This window comes from Crocodylus siamensis, chromosome 2, assembly GCF_052110815.1.
Source record: "Crocodylus siamensis isolate JL-2025a chromosome 2, ASM5211081v1, whole genome shotgun sequence".
Lineage (NCBI taxonomy): Eukaryota > Metazoa > Chordata > Crocodylia > Crocodylidae > Crocodylus > Crocodylus siamensis.
Genome location: NC_143396.1, coordinates 11516920 through 11533685, shown reverse-complemented (window position 1 = coordinate 11533685; position 16766 = coordinate 11516920). Strand labels below are relative to the sequence as shown.

General features: G+C 55.4%; 2 protein-coding genes and 1 non-coding gene across 3 annotated transcripts in view; 2 read left to right on the top strand and 1 right to left on the bottom strand.

Annotated features, from left to right (window-relative positions):
• The window catches only part of LOC149869885 (uncharacterized), a 499172-nt gene that overhangs the window by 92772 nt on the left and 389634 nt on the right, over nucleotides 1-16766 (top strand). The window lies entirely within an intron of this gene.
• Nucleotides 6081-6154, bottom strand: TRNAT-UGU (transfer RNA threonine (anticodon UGU)). Its single transcript has one exon. It is a non-coding gene; the product is annotated as a tRNA-Thr (tRNA).
• Nucleotides 8322-16766, top strand: part of LOC149869900 (uncharacterized) — a 48469-nt gene continuing 40024 nt past the window's right edge. Inside the window, exons 1-2 of the mRNA XM_090035229.1 lie at nucleotides 8322-8347; nucleotides 8661-8820. Coding sequence (XP_089891355.1) covers nucleotides 8694-8820 — 127 coding nt within the window. The 5' untranslated portion in view covers nucleotides 8322-8347; nucleotides 8661-8693. The remainder of the gene's footprint in view (nucleotides 8348-8660; nucleotides 8821-16766) is intronic.

Below are 16766 nucleotides of genomic sequence, written 5' to 3'. Positions count from 1 at the left end.
GACATCAGTTGGCACTTAAGGGTCTATATGCTTGCAAGCAAAGGTCAGAGCAGAGCTAGATGCTTAAATCAACTCTGACCCTTGATTGTGTTTGCAAATGGCATTTATCTTCTCAAATCTCCTGGGCGTGTGCGCAGACACAGAAGTTCTTGCAGCTTACTTCCATTTCATACAAACATACATGTAACTACATCATCACATACATCGCATGTCTAGTATAATTAGTTATTTGAGTAGGGGGGCGGAGAGGTAAATATGCAACAGCTAATTAAGCATGCTCAATACCACAAGAGTTCATCAACAGTTCATTCCCCAAGGCTATGCAGTTAAATTCCAGTTTCTGTAATCAGCATGTGAAAGAGTAAGGAGGATGAAAGAGGAACCTTGGGCAGTGTTCTTTTCTTATCAAGAGCAAGATGCAAGCTGTGCAATTCTAACCTGCACGGCTGGAGCCCCGGAGGGCAGGGAGTGTGAGCCTGGGAGCGCACATGAAACGGGACGGACCCGGGGCAGGACACGGCCGAGGCAGCAGCGTGGGCAGATCTGGAGTTGTGCGATGGGGCAGGCGCTAGGTGCTGCGGATGGACGTTCTCCACCCCGGGGCAGGGCAGTGTCTCAGTGTCCCTTCCATATAGCCCTGGCCTCCATGCAGGAAGCCGAGGTGGCCTTCCCCGGCCCTGCTGGGATGGAGACCGGACTCGATCGTCATCTCCTCCTGCTGCTCTGTCCCCTCGTCTGCGAGTGCTGGTTATCGGGGACTGTGTGAGGCTACCCAGGTGCTCAGGATCAAAGGACTATGGAAAGTGAGGCTGGAAGGGCCCTCACACGGCCGTCTCGTTCAGCCCCAGCTCCAGGCAGGAGCAGCCCTCACGGCACCATCCCAGCCACGTCTGTGCACCTGCTCCTGGGCCCTGCCAGGGATGGATCCTCCCCACGTCTCTCGGGGCCTGTTCCCACGCTCGGCCCGCTCGGAGTCACGGCGTTGCTGCTCCGCTCCAGCCCCCGCTTCCCCTGCTGCAGCTCGGGACCATTGTTCCCGTCTGGTCCCCCGTGTCCATGGAGAACAGCCCGTCTCCAGCCTCTCTGCATCGCCCCGCAGGGATCTGCACACTGTGGTCAAATCCCCACTCAGTTTCTCCTCTCCAGACTCAATGCCCAGCTCTTGCAGCCCACCGTCCAAACACCACCTTCCTCACCTCCCCGCTCCAGGCTACAAGCTGTTCTGCTGCACTTCAAACCCATGTTTGCGTGTCCGGCCGTCTGGGAACAGCTGTCACGGGAGCATGAAGATTTCCAGGGTCTCCCCCAGATCCGTTCACAGGGGCTCTGTCAGGAGTGAGTGGTGCTGGCCGGCCAGGGCTGACGTGCCTTTGTGTCGGGTGTGCGGTCGGCCCCAGGATTCAGCCCAAGTGTGCACGAGTTGGGGAAAGTCGCGGGCGCATGCGAGTGGTGCTGGCTGCAGTGGTCTGCATGGCGCAGGGGGGTGCTGCGATCTCCCTGCGGGCAGGGACGGGCCCGTGGCTGCAGCGCTGGCAGGTCGGCCTTGGGCAGCGTGAGCTGGCCCCGGTGCAGTGCCAGGTCAGTGTGGGGCACGTTGGCGTCAGGACCGGGAGCCCGAGTCACCCCGCACAGGGCAGAGCTGGGAGCCAGAGAAGGGCTGGAGGGAGGGAAACTGAGACAGAGGACACAGCAGAGATGGACCTGAGCGAAAAAAATCACCTTGCATGTGTCAGAGAGGTGCGCAGTGGGGGAGAGCAGGGAGGCAGATATAACCGTGTCCAACTTTGGACAGGCAGCAGGGAGAAAACCCGAGAGGCTGAGGGGAGTTTGGGGGTTTGTCTGTCTGTGTAGACGCCCAGAGAGGTGGCGCCTCAGGGTGCTCCCCTGTTCAAAATGGCCGCCCTCCCCTCACAGTCATGGGGCTGATGCCGGCGAGATGGCTGCCGACGGCCATGGCACCGGTGTCCCAGTCTTGCCACAGCTCTTCTTATACTAAATCACAGACTCTCCCCCAGCTTCTCCCTAGCCTTTCTCATGCAGATTACAGAAGCTGGACTTCAACTGACTGTGTCCTTGAAAGGGGGGGTTTAAACTCTTGGTGACCTATAGTACTCTCTGAGCATGCTCAATTAGCTGATGCATATTTACCTCTCTGCCCTGCATACTTAAGTAGTTAATTATAATATACATACGATGGATGTAGTGATGTAACCACATGTATGCTTGTATGAAACGGAAGTGAGCTGTAAGAGTTCCTGTTTCTGCGCACGTGCCCAGGAGGAAAAAGATAAATACAGCCTGCAAAAATTCCTTGGTGGGTTCAGAGTAATCTGAGTTTTTGACTCTGCTCTGACCCTATTTGCAAATACACCTTTTGTGCCATCTAATGTATGTGTGTCTGTGATACTTTGCGAGCCTCCAAGAAACAGATGCAATTTTTTGCATCACCGGTGTGCAGCCCCGTGTGGGGAGCGGGGCAACCCCTGCTCGAGGGCCAGTGGCCTTCCTGACGGCCCGGGACAGCCGACCCGCAGGGGCTGGAAATCAGCGCCCAGGCGCCTGCGGGACTGGGGATCAGGCACGAGAGGAGGCAGCTCGGCCCTGCCTCGGCCTCCCGCCCGCCGGGTTTGGCTCTTGCGGGTTTCCCTCGGCATCTCCTTGACTGTGCTGCGATCAGACCTGCCAGGTCACGACCACAGAAACCATATCCCGGCCTGTCTCCGATCAGGACCCCTTTGGCAAATTTATGCCTGGTTAATCCCAAATCAGTCTTCCTTTGTGTGGCTCCCTACATGTGTGGCTCCCCACAGTGTGGGGTAGGGGTGGAGGGGGGTGCAAGATGCACAAATCAAACCCCAAGTGTAGGCAGAGACCAAGTGCGAGGGGGCGGGGAGGGTGAGTAAGCTTTTTACCAAGGAAAGAGCCTTTGCTTCAGGGAGAAGAAAGGGGGAGCTGGGCCTGAGAAGTTGCTAATTGCCTTCTTTCAAATGTACAACCTTCCCCACCCCCCTACCTACCCTGGGCGCAGTACTGCTGCTTTTGCCGGGAGTGGGGTGGTATTGGATTGGGGGCTCAGGATTTGGGGTGCAGTCTTCCTGGCAAAGCTACCCAAAGGGATGCCTGCCCCTGACAAGTCTGGCATGCCGGGATCCCTGGGCGCTGGCATCGGGGGTACCACAAGCATCGCACCTCCCGTCCCTACAGTTACCCAAGCACTTTGCAAAGCCACCCAAGGGGATGCCCTTGACAAGTCTTTTGGCACCGTTTTTAGTACGCTATTGTGATGCTCTTTTTGGACAGGGTTTTGGCGCTCTTTTCCAGCCTGGCACCAGCATGCTTGGAGTAATGTTTACACCAAAACAAGGCAGGCAGGGGGCTTTTTCTGCCCCGCTCAGGGCCTATAAATTGTGGGAGCAGTTGTCAGAGTGCGCGTATGCCGTACTGTTGAGAGAGGTTTGATGCGGAGGAGAGCAGACTATACCCAGAGGCCCAGGCGGGAGACCTGCCCAGGGAGGCACAGGAAGGTGAATGCAGCGGTCGAGAAGAGTGCACACTGGAGTTGGGTGCAACACAGTGGTCGTGTGCAGGATGAGGGCTGCTTTGGGATGTGCAGTTGCAAGAGGACATCACGACATCCTGCACAAGTGGCACATTTACACGTTGGTAAGTGAGACCTGACACTAGTCTGGGCCCTGGGTGGGAGTGCATTGTTTACTTCGACTCTCAAGGATATAACATGGGTGGTTTTCATTGCTGCTGTGAAGGGTAACAAACAGCAGGACAGCCTGTGGTGGCCCCCACGTAGCCCCACATTGCTACAGCACTTCCCAGCATGCAGGCTTTCTCTGCTGGCCGCTGAGTAGTGTACATAAGGTCAGGGCAGGAGGCCCTTCTCAGTGGTTTTCACCAAAAATTCCCAGGCTCTCTCCATTCCCCACCAACATTTGCTCCTTCCCTCCTAGTTTCAGATCTAATTGCTACGCTGGCAGTCGCTGCCGCCGCTGACCTTGGACACAGCCGCCATAGGAAAGAAGTGGACCGACCACGTACCATGCCTGGCACCACGGCATCATACACAGCTGCCTTGTCTCAATGGGCAATGTTCTCCATGTCTCACTGCCAGAGCCCTATCGCTAGTGGTATCACTGCCTGCCTGCCTGCCTTCGGGCCTCAGACAAGTATTACTCTTAGTTTAGTAATCCTGAAAAAACATTGAGAATAATGCTGATGATTATAATTATACTGCTGAGAATGGTTTTCTACAATGCCACCTGGCCGAAGATGGGGGTAATTACACGTCTCTGAGTGCCTTGGTGTTTGCACCCAACGAATCCATAGACGCAACGCTTTAATTCGCAGTAAGCCAAACTAAACGACGTCCAAGCAGTTTTACTTTAACAAGCTGAACAGACCTTAAAGCATTGGGAAATCCTGCTCATGCAAACAGACACTCCCTTGCAGTGCCTGCAAGGACAAATATTGTGATGTGTACATGTAGCCTTAGGGACTATTTAGAAAAGCTGGACATATACAAGGCCATGGGGCTGGACAGGATGCACCTGAGGGTGCCGAGGGAGTTTGCTGATGAGATAGAAGAACTGCTGGCCATCATCTTTGAAAACTCATGGGGATCAGGAGAGGTCCTGGATGATTGGAAGAGGGCAAACACAGTGCCCATATTTAAGAAAGGGAAAAAGCAGGATTCAGGGAACTAAAGATGGTGATCCTCAGATCAGTCCCTGGAAAAAATCATGGAGCAGATCCTCCGGGAATCCATTTCTAAGCACGTGGAGGAGAAGAAGGTGATCAGGAAGGGTCAGCGTGGATTCACCAAGTGCCAGCCATGCCTGACCCACCTGATTGCCTTGTAGGAGGAGATGACTGGCTCTGTGGATGTGGGGGGGGACAGTGGATGTGGGGTACCTTGATTTTAGCAAGGCTTTTGATACAGTCTCCCACAGCAGTCTCTCAGGAGAACTAAGGACATGCAGGCTGGAAGAATGGACTGTAAGGTGGATAGAAAGCTGGCTGGTGCACCGGCTCAGAGGGTCGTAATCAATGGACTGATGGCTAGTTGCCAGCTGGTATCAGGTAGAGTGCCCCCAGTGTTGGTCCTTGGGCTGGTTTTGTTTCATATCTGGGACCTATGGGTCATGATAGACCACAGTACGAACATGAGTTGTCAGTGCAATGCTGTGGCCAGCAGGGCAAACAATACCATGGCATGCCTCAATCAATGCATCTCCATCAAAACCAAGGAGGTGATTCTCCCACTGGTGAGGTTGCAGCTGGAGTATTGCGTCCAGTTCTGGGCACCACACTTCAACAAGGATGGGGACAAGCTTGAGAGAGTCGACAAAAGAGCCACACGAAGGATCAGAGTCTTACATGGCAAGCCATATGAGGAAAAACTGAGGGATCTGGGACTCTTCAGCCAGAGGAAAAGAGGGCCGAGAGGGGACCTGGTTGCAGCTTACCACTACAGTAAGGGAGTACATCAAGGCAACTGTTCACAAGGACACCCAAGGGGAAAACTAGGATAATGCCCACTAACTCCTGGAAGACAGATTTAGGTTCAACTTTAGGAAAGACTCCTTCACAGGCAGGGTGTCCAGACTGGAATAAGCTCCCTCCAGGGGTGGTGCAATCGCCAAGCCTGGAAACCTCGAAGAGACTGGACGGTCACCTTGCTGGGGTCGCCTGACCCCCACGTGTCTTTCCTGTGTGGTGCACAGGGCTGGACCTGATGATCTTCCAAGGCCCCTTCCAGACCCTGACAATCTATGAATCTTCATCAATGTCCTGGCAGATGACAGAGTGAATCCTCAGCGAGTTTGCAGATGACACCAAGTAGGGGGTGGGGGGAGTAATAAATATGCTGAAGGGTCGGGCTAGGGTTCAGAATGATCCAGAAAAACTGGGAGGATTAGGCAGGTATTCTACAGAGCTACTACCCACCCAGTCACCCCTGAGCCTAGGTGCCTGGGATTGCTCTATGCTAAGTACAGGATTTGGCCTTTGTTGTTGAGCCATAAGATTCCTTTTGGCCCAGGCAAAATTCTGCATTGGGGTGAAAAAGCAGGCACTGCTGGGATTTGAACCCAGGATCCCCTGTTTACAAGACAGGTGCTTTAACCAGCTAAGCCACAGTGCCCCCCCTGCTGGGCTGCCCCTCCACCCCACTCCTGTGACCGGCTCTTCCTTGCTTTGTGACTTGAGACAGAAGTGTTTCTCAAAGGCTTGGTGGTGGGTGTAGGCGGGTGGGAGTTGAGGCAAGTTCTTCACAAACGTGACCTGGGCCCAGGGCCTGGGGCTCACATTTCTGTCCCCCCCCAGGGAGCCGACGCGACAGTCAGTCCCACCTGGCACCCGCACACCCACTCCCAGCAGGTCCCCGCTGGCTCCTCGGTCGTCGGCAGTCACGTCCCCACAGGCCCCTGCACAAGACGCATGTTCCCGAATCCATGCCCCAAAGCCTGGGCAGTGTTTGCAGGAGTCGGTGCAGGCTCCCGCTGTTGCCATCGTGTCTGGCATCAGGTCCAGGGGGGCACGTTCCTGTGATGTGATGGAGGACCGAGCACTGGCTCCAACCTCACAGGAGTGTGTCATCATCACAAAAGTGGGTCACACATCAGTGTGGAGCATAAAGCAAGTGGACTGCAGGGATCCATGGTGTTTTCAGAGGCAGCTGCATGGAGAGGGAAATGGACCTTTTCCTACTTCTTTGGGCCCCTTCAGCCCTGCTAGCCCAACAGAGCCAGCAGCAGCAGAGATCTGAGCCAGCGACTGTGGGTTCAAGTCCCCTGTGGAGTGCTGCTTTTTGCAATAAATACAGCACTCCACATGGGACTTGCATTGTGCGATAAGAACAATCACAGCTGTCTGTGGATGGGCACTGGGGAGTGATGGATATATAGCAGTGTGTTGGAATGGCTACCCGGTAATTTCACATTGGATAGATGGAAAAGCCTTGTCCTTGTGAGAGCAGTCAGGCAGTGGACTAGATGCATCTGATATAAAAGATAGGCTAACTTGCTTAATTGAGTAAGTCGTAAGTTCAAGCATGAGAAGTTTATAAGTTCAGTATTTTAAATGTTTTTCTAACAAATTGACTGGTAGGCAGTTTTAATCCAAGCATATATGACTAAGATGTGTAATGCTAATACTAAATATAATCTTATGAAAATGTAAGTGCTAATACAGAAGACATCTATTCTGAGGCTCGACCCTGACCTAACTGGAAAGAGGAAGATGACCCTGACCCAACTGGAAAGAGGAAGGCGCCCTCAACTGAAAAGGGGAAGATGCCCTTATGATGATGACAGTCGCAAGAGATAATTATAACTAACAGAAAAATATGTAACGATGACTAACCTCATTATACCATATATAAAGCAAACATATAAATATGGAAGGTCAAACCCCTCTCGGGGTAGCTCTCCGCCCATAAGGCGGGAGCCTACCCTTCTGCAGAAGTAATAAAAAAATTATTGGTGGCACTCTCATATCTCTTGAGTTATATTATCACGGCTAGTGCCCATGACGCAAGACAGGTTGCCCTTTGCTGTTTGGGCAGCTAACTCAGGTTTTGCTGACACGTCTTCGGAGGTTTTCAGCAGACTGGAGAAGGCATTGCTCAGGGAGGATCTAGGAGTCGCGGTGCCTGGAGTGCGCTGGGAAGAGCAGCAGTTGGCACCAAGGAGGCACCCCACTAGGTGTGACCTCTGGAGGTGACTTCAAGTCTGTTGTCTTTCCTTCTGGCATCTGGTCCCCAGCAGTTGCATGACTGGATCCTCTTCCCGTTCCCCACAGCCCAGCTCCGGCGTGTGCGTTTGGGTGCAAGGGAAACAAAGCCAGTCCCACAATGGCACTCCCCTCCCCTCCCCTCTTCACCGATTCCTGCTCACTTGTGAGCAAACTCTCTTCTCCCCAGTGGGAAAGGGAAATCCTTGCACTTGGAGGCATCTAATTCCCTTCTCTCCTGATAAGACCACTGATGCAGGTAGACATGTTGGGACGTTTTGCTCCAAGTCTATGCTCAGAGTTTAATCAAGAAAGGGCGGCTACTTTTTCCCGTTTTAGACTCGTGCACCCATTTCAACCTGGATGGGGCCCAAACTCCAGCGCCAGCCAGGGGTGTTTCGTCCCCGGGGCCCCTAGGGCACGCAGCAGTGTAGTGGCGTGTGTCCCCCAGCACCCCGGCACGGGGTCCGGGCTCTCCCGCCCTCCCGCGGGCTCCGCCCGACAGCACAGGGTTAACGGAGCGGGGGAGGAGCTGCCGGCGTGACGCGCATGACATCGCGTGTGACGCGGGGGGCGGGGCCCAGGAGCGGAAGAGCGAGCTCAGGCGCGTTGCTGCCTCCGCCGGGGCCCGGGCCGGGGGGGGCGGCGGGGGGCAAGGGAGCCGCGGGGAGGCGCGGCAGCCCCGCGGGGAAGTCACGTGCAGGTGGGGGCGGGGCGCCGGCCGGCGGGGCGGGGCGCGGCGCTGTGCTCGGCGGGCTCTGCCCAGCCGCGTCCCCTCCCGCGCCGTGCGGCGGGGGCCGGGCCAGCACGAGACGCTCCCGGTGATGTGGTTTCCCTCTGATCGCGGGTGCTGCTGCCCCCCCGCCCCATTTCGCCCACACCCCAGCTACACGGTGACGTGCTGGTCTCGTCCCCAGGTCGTGGCAAGGGGGATCGTGGCCTCGGGCAACATGCAGCCCCCAGGGACACGGCCGGGCCCCGGGGAGCCCTGGCGGGAGCAGCCCAGCACCCGCTGTGTGGACCAGCATCACGACCAGCCCCCTCGCGTCCCCCAAGAGGAGCCCCCGCGACACTCAGGTGAGGCCCAGCATGGAGCCGTCCACGCAGGTCCGGGTGCCCGAGTGGCTGTGCTGCGCGCGGGGGGCGAGGCTCCAACGTCTGCCCCTGCCCCACGGCGCTGCACTGCTTGTACCCACGTGGCTGAGCGGGACAGATGTGATCCCTGGGACGGGCAGCTCCCCGTGGACCCTGCTCTTTCTCCTTGCACGGGTCCAGCGCCGAGCACAGAAGCTGCGCCTGGCTTGGGGCTAGTGCAGGTGCCACAGAAATGGGACTCCCCAGCGGCCTCTGCCTGGTTCGGGTGCAGCTAACCCAGGCCTGTGTCCCGCTGCAGACTCCCCGGAACCGGAGCAGACCTGGGAGCAGTCAGTAGACAAAAGCTCCTCAGGCTGGAGGCCCAGACGAGGCTCGATCCCAGGGGCAGGGAAGGGGCGGTGGGTCTCCACTTCCCAGCACCGTGAGCACCGTCCCTCGGTGCAGAAATCCCCCTTCCACAACACGGTGGTGGGGTCCGTGCTGCACAGATCAGCGGTTCTTGTTCTCCTGGTGCCCCTGGGATCCCCTCACGTGCCCGGGAGCAGACCGACCTTGCGTTTCCCCTCCCCTGCCCTTAGCGTGTGGATCTGATACGGCCCCAGCGTCGCTGGAGCTTCTTCCCCAGGGAGCAGTGTCCCTGCAGGCTCTGTCGTGGCGCTGCGATCCCTCCCCGCGCTGGGACAGAGTTACTGGGGCTCATCTCCAGCCTCGTGGCTGTGGAGGTCTGTTAGCAAGAGCTGCGGGACTGAGTCTGCCTTCTCCCCCCTCTTCCACACACCGACGCCTCCGTCTCCCCCGTCCCAGGCTCGTGCAGGAGCCTAGCAGGGCTTCCCCGTGCCAGCAGCGCCAGGGCTCACCTGTGCCCTCCCTTCCCACCCGCAGGTGCTGGGACCCTGCAGGGAGCTGAGCAGCAGCCTCCTGAGGAGGGACCGGTGATGCTGGAGCGGCAGAGGACGTCCCCGGGGAGCCTGGAGGAGAGGAGCTCCCTGAGGCCTGCGCCAGGCCAAGTGCAGAAGGGGCAGGGCAGGCCTCCAGAGCAGGAGGAGAGCTTGGAGGTGAGCAGGGCCCCGGTTCACTTGTGGTGGGCAGTGCAGCTGGGGCAGAGCGCAGGAGGAGCCCGGGGTGCTGTAAAGACTTTGGGGAGCAGAGACCTGAAGAGCGTGAAGGCTGCGGTGTTGGAGGCTGCAAAGACCCCGAGCTGCATTAGCAGGAGCTCCCTCCCGAGTGCCGATACCAGGGGTGCTGGCGTGGGCAGGCCGGGTTACAGTGCGTGGAGCCGGGGCTCCCTGCCTCTAAGCGTGCTGCCCAGGCTGCCGCAAAGGACCGAGCAAAGAGAGTGGGATGAGCTGGGCTGAGGCCGGCACATGAACTCCTGCATCCACGGCTGCATCCACATCACATGTCAGCTGAAGGCTGGGGAGTTGTGTCCCCTTACCTGTCGTGGCTAAGGTTGCAATTAGTGGTAGTGCCCGGTGAGTGCAGACAGGGCTGTGGGGGCTGGGGGCGGCTGGCCCAGGAGACACTGATGGTGCAACGCTTGTGCCCGCAGCTCCGGGAGGTGTTTGAGGACGTGGCTGTGTATTTCACCCGGGAGGAGTGGGAGCTGCTGCACGATGAAGACAAGGTGCTTTACCAGGAGCAGATGGTGAAGAATTACCAAGCCCTCGTTTCCCTGGGTAAAGCTCTGGGTCTTGCTTCCCCCCGGAGATATGTGAACTCTCGTGTTTTGTAGTCACCTCCCTGTTCCAACAGCCTCATTCTCATGAACTTTTGGCTGGAGGTTTAAATCCCCTCCCTCCCCACTGCTCTGTCAGTGATCAGGCCTTCACATTTCAGACTGATAGATCTCTCCTTCATTTGCTCCAGCCACCTTCACCTGTGCCTTCCTCATTCTTGTGACTCCTGGTTCTTCCATATGCAGCAGTTTCTTGGCAGCATGATCTCCCTTTGCCTTCTCAGTACGTTCACGTCATCTCCAGGTCATTGTGCACAAATGCACTAAGAGCTGTTCCTTGGGGGAGGATTCTGATTTCCTTCCTGTCTGGCCTCGCGTGTCCTCTCCAGACACATTTAACAGTCCTAGTATGCTCCGTTCTGTGATATCTAAGTCCCCTTTCTCCTGTCGTTATGACCCGGCAGAAGTTATTAAAAAGTCTTATCAGCCTCTGGAGTTACAACAGGGGGATAATGCATTTCCTCAAGTGCTCCTCTAGCGACATGTGCACACGAGATGTAACCCAGATTTGTTTGCCAAGGGGTCCCTGGAAAATCTTGTCCACATCCCTTCCTGACATCTTCATCTTCGCAGACCAGAGATTCTCAAGCTCCCTCTGCCCCTCTCCAGAGTTTCCTTGTGCTCTTCCTAAAATCCCTCTGCTGAGCAGATGCCCAGCATCGTGATAACCGGAAGTGGCCTAGCTGCTGGACCTAGTGAGAAGCAGTTTTCATTTCCAGAGGATCTCTAATACAGGGGCTTGTACTGGCTTGCACGCAGGGTTGCGGTACTGAGCTTTTAAGGTCAGTTCACTTTTCTGATACTTTCTTTCCCCTGCCTTCCCCCCAGAGGATCTCCTTAAGGAAGCGCTTCAGTGTTTTCTCTAGCTCAGCAAAGAGCATATGGACCATTTCTGTATTATGGCCTTTCACGTGCTGTGTAATGTGTCTCTTTCTGCGTTCTTTTGTCCATATCAGGAGCGGGCAATTATTTCAGGCGGAGGGCCACTTACTGAGTTGTGGCAAGCCATCGAGGGCCACATGACAGGCACCCAGGTGCAGATAAATATAAATTTTCTAAATTTTTAGGGGCTCTGCGGGCCAGATAGAGTGGCCTGGAGGACCGCCTCCAGCCTGTGTGCCGCTTTTTGCCGAGCCCTCATCCATGTCCACGACTCCCAGGAACTTGGTGTTCAACTCTGCAGCACTTGCCAACCTCTGCACTCCTCCCCTCTCCTGGGGTGATCCTCCCAATGGACGGGATGATTGCTGAGTTGCATCTACAGTTATTGTAGACCCCCAGGGTAGGAGCCTGCACCACTTCGTTTTGGAAGTTGGTTCCAGATCCTAGCCGCCCTGACCGTGAAGTCGCGCCTCCTGATATCTAACCTAAACCTGCCCTCTGCCAGCTTGTGACCGTTACTCCTGGTCACTCTTGGCGGTGCTCGGGGAAACAGGGACTCCCCCAGTGCCTGCTGATCCCCCCTGACTAGTTTATAACAGGCCACTAGATCCCCCCTCGGCCTTCTCTTGTGGAGGCTGAACAGGTTCAGGTCCTGTCGCCTCTCCCCATAGGGCCTGCCCTGCTGCCCCATATCATACGAGTGGCCTCCTCTGGACCCTCTCCATGCTGTCCACGTCCCTCCTGAAGTGCGGCGCCCAGATCGGACGCAGTACTCCAGCTGTGGCCTGACCAGTGCCGCATAGAGGGGGAGGATCACCTCCCTGGACCTGCTCGAGATGCATCTGTGGATGCAGGACAAGGTGCGGTTGGCCTTCCTGACCGCGTCCCCACACTGCCGGCCCATGTTCATCTTGGAGTCAATGATGACCCCCAGATCCCTTTCCACCTCCGTGCTGACAAGAGGGGAGTTCCCCAACCTGTAGGTATGGTGCTGGTTGTTCCTCCCCAGGTGCAGCACCTTGCACTTGTCTGTGTTGAATCCCATCCTGTTCTCGTCCGCCCACCCCTGTAACCTGTCTAGGTCCAATTGTAGCCTATTACTTCCTTCTAGTGTGCCCACTTCCCCCCACATCTTCGTGTCATCAGCAAATTTGAACAGGGTGCTTTTTACCCCCTCGTCCAAATCGCTGATGAAGATGTTGAACAGTGCGGGCCGGAGGACCGAGCCCTGGGGGACCCCACTACCCATGTCCTTCCAGGCTGAGAAGGACCCATCCACCACCACCCTCTGGGTGCGGCCCTCCAGCCAGTTGGCGACACATCTGACTGTGTGGGTGTCGACTCCACAGCCCCCAGTTTCTTAATGAGAACGGGGTGAGAGACAGTGTCAAAGGCCTTTTGAAAGTCCGGGAAGACGATATCCACTGCTACCCTTGCGTCTAAGGATTTTGTGACCTGGTCGTAGGAGGCCACCAGGTTGGTCTGGCAGGACCTGCCTCGAATGAACCCGTGTTGGTTGCCCCCAAGCATGATCTCCCCCCCCTTGACCCCTCATGGACATGTGCCAGGGTGACTCTCTCAAAAAGCTTGCCTAGGATCGAGGTAAGACTAACTGGCCTATAGTTTCCTGGGTCCTTGTTCCTCCCCTCTTTGGACATGGGAACCACATTGGCCCTCTTCCAGTCCTCTGGCACCACACCAGAGCACCACGAGTGCTCGTACAGCCATGCCAGGGGTCCTGCAATGACCTTGGCTAATTCCCTCTGTACTCGAGGGTGGAGATTGTCCGGACCCGCTGATTTAAATACATCCAGTCCCTCCAGAAGTTCCATAACTAGTTCCTCACTAACCCTTGGCCTGGGTGCGCCTCCACTGGGATGTAAGGGGGGCCCAGAGGAGTGGGGATGGCTGTTCTGGTCCCTGCTCAGGAAAATGGAGGGAAAGAAATCGTTAAGTATGTTAGCTTTGTCATCTTGTGTGACGTCCAGATTTCTTAGTGTGTCTTGCAGGGGCCCCACATTACCTGGAATCTTCTTTTGGCCCCCTATGTATTTAAAAAAGGACTTCTTGTTGTCCTTGATCTGGGAAGCTAGTCCCAGTCCCATCTGCGCCTTGGCCTCCCTGACTGCCCCCCCTGCATCCTCAAGCAGCCACAGCATAATCCTCCCTGGGGATGGCCCCTCCCTGCCATTGGGTGTGCACCTCCCTTTTACCTAGGAGACGTTCCCGGATGCTTTTGGTGAGCCATGGGGGCTTTTGCGCCCTCCTGCTCCCTTTGATCTGTGTTCGGATTACCTCCCTTTGGGCTTGGAGGATCGTCTCCTTAAGGAGCGACCACTCTCCTTGGACACCTGGCTCCCCTCCCCTCCCCTCTGGGACCTCAGTGCTTCCCCAACTATTCTCCTTAGCTCACTGAAGTCCATCCTCCTGAAATCTAGGGCTGCTGCCTTGCTGCATGCCTTTTCCACCTTGCACTGGATGGTGAATTCCAGCTGGCGATGATCGTCGTCGCCCGTGGCCAGCACGAGGTCCAACAAGGCGTCTCCCCTGGTGGGGCTGTGCACCTCCTGGGTTAGGTGGAGGTCCAGCATTTGTGCTAGGAACCTACGTGAGTGGTCAGACCTGGCTGACTGCTCTTCCTAGCAGAAGTCTGGAAAGTTCAGGTCACCCATGATGACCACATCCTTTGACCTAACTATCTCTGTGAGCTGACTTAAGAATTCCTGGTCTAGCTCTTCCTCTTGGTTGGGAGGTCTATAGTAGACCCCACCGTTAAGTCTCTTTCCCCTCAACTGCCTTGTATTCGAACCCAGAGCACTTCAGAGTGCTCCTCTGATTCTTTGCTTACTGTTGTGTCTGTGTATTTCTCCTTAATGTAGAGCGCCACACCCCCCACTCTATCCTATCCCTCCTGTACAGCGTATAGCCCTTGATATTCACCACCCAGTCCTGCGTTGGGTCCCACCACATTTCATTGAGCCCCACTATGTCTGGATTGGTGTCAGCTAGCGGGAGGGTAAGTTCCTCTTGTTTGTTTCTCATGCTATGAGTGTTTGTGTACAGGCATTTGAGGTGTCCTGAGGATGTGTGCACTGGCCCCCTACTTTCAGCATTACCCTGACCCTGTTCCTTACCTGTGTATATGTTCCGCGGATGATTGTGAAATCCTCCTTTCCTCTCCATGGTGATGATGAATCACTCTCTCTCCCAGAAAAAAAATCTCATATTTATCCACTTGTCATGCATGCTTTTTGTTAGGGTGCCAGTATTTGAATCTTGGGGAGCACTGGATTTGCAGCTGATTCTGTGTCTCAGCAAAAGCAACTTTTACCTGTGTTCTGGCAAAAGCTGTTGGTCACACACAAATGATATATTAAAAATAATTTTGCAAATGCTTAAGCAAGGAGTGCCCTAACAATGTGGTGGTGTGCAGGGCATATGATGTATTGTGTAAAAGGAAACAGGATGCAGACCACTGGCTATCTTTAGGAGATAAAGCAGAAGTAAGACCTTGGGGATAGTGCTGCAATCAGCAAGGAAACGCAAGTGACCGAGAGAAGCCGAGTTCATGGCTTTACGCGTGCGCTCACAGTGAAAAGGCATGTACATTTATTAAATGCATAGGGGATTCCATGCTAATGAAGTAAACAGTAAACACAGGCGGAGCTTGAGATGGGAGCTGATATGGGTGGAACAAAGGGAGGGACAGAGGTGGAGCGAATTTTTAATGAGCAGGAACTAAGGTGTACAAACGTGGAAAGAACTGATGTTTAGGGCAGGTGCCCGGTTTGTTGGACCCTTGTCCGAAGCGGTCTCCATTCTGAGTAAAGCTGTTGCGAGCAATGTGTGCTGGTGTTTGCGCCCTGCTTGCTCTGGCTAATGAGGAACTGGATCCATGAGCAATTGGATTGTCGTCTCCCATGTCGTTGGGCACCGCATGGAGTCGGGGTCTAACATTCTTCACTTGCATGAGTGTAGCAGAGACGAGCCTCTGTCTCTGCGAACGTGTCCCTGCTTGCCGCCGGGTCTCTGCTGGTGTGTCCGACTCCCACTTTCCGTGATACACGCCCCGAACTCGCCTGCCACGACTTTCATAGATTTCATAGACATTAGGGCTGGAAGGGAACTCGGGAGATCATTGAGTCCAGCCCCCTGCCCAAAGGGCAGGAAGTCAGCTGGGGTCATAGGATCCCAGCAAGATAAGCATCCAATTTCCTCTTGAAGGTGTTCAATGTAGGTGCTTGAACCACCTCCGCTGGCAGACTGCTCCAGACCTTGGGGGCTCGGACAGTAAAGAAATTCTTCCTTATGTCCAGCCTGAAACGGTCTTGCAGGAGTTTGTGACCGTTCGACCTCGTCATCCCTTGGGGCGCTCTGGTGAACAGACGTTCCCCCAGATCCTGGCGGTCACCCCTGATAAACTTACAGGTGGCCATCAGATCACCCCTGAGCCTGCGCTTTTCCAGGCTAAAGGGTCCCATGGCTCTCAGCCTGTCATCGTAAGATCTGTTTTCCTGACCTCTGATCATGCGCGTGGCTCTCCTCTGGACTCTCTCAAGCTTCTCCACATCCTTTTTGAATTGTGGAGCCCAAAACTGGACGCAGTACTCCAGCTGCGGCTTCACCAAGGCCGAGTACAAGGGGAGAATGACGTCCCGGGATTTGCTCGAGAAGCATCTATGGATGCACGCCAGCATTTTGGTCGCTTTACTAGCTGCAGCATCGCATTGCAGGCTCATGTTCATCTTGTGGTCAGCGATGACCCCCAAGTCTCTTTCTTCTGTAGTGCTATCCAACGTAGCACTGCCGAGCCTATACGGGTGCTGCAGGTTTTTCCTCCTAAGGTGGAGAACCTTGCATTTTTCGGTGTTAAACACCATGAGGTTCTCGTCTGCCCATTTGCTGAGCTTGTCCAGGTCAGCCTGGATCACCTGCCTATCTTCTGGCGTGGATGCTTTGCCCCAAAATTTGGTGTCATCGGCAAACTTGGCCAGTCCACTCCTGACTCCAGTGTCCACACCGTTAATGAAGATGTTGAACAGTATGGGTCCCAGGACAGAGCCTTGAGGGACTCCACTGGTCACAGGGCACCATGATGAGTGACTGCCATCAATCACAACCCTCTGGGTCCGACCACGAAGCCAATTTCCCAGCCAGCGGATCGTGGTGGAGCCAAGGCCACAACCGGCCAGTTTGGCCAAGAGGTGATCATGGGATACCAGATCAAAAGCTTTTTTAAAGTCAAGATATATGACATCAATCTCTTCTCCCTTGTCCAGGTGATAGGTCACCTGGTCATAGAAGGAAATGA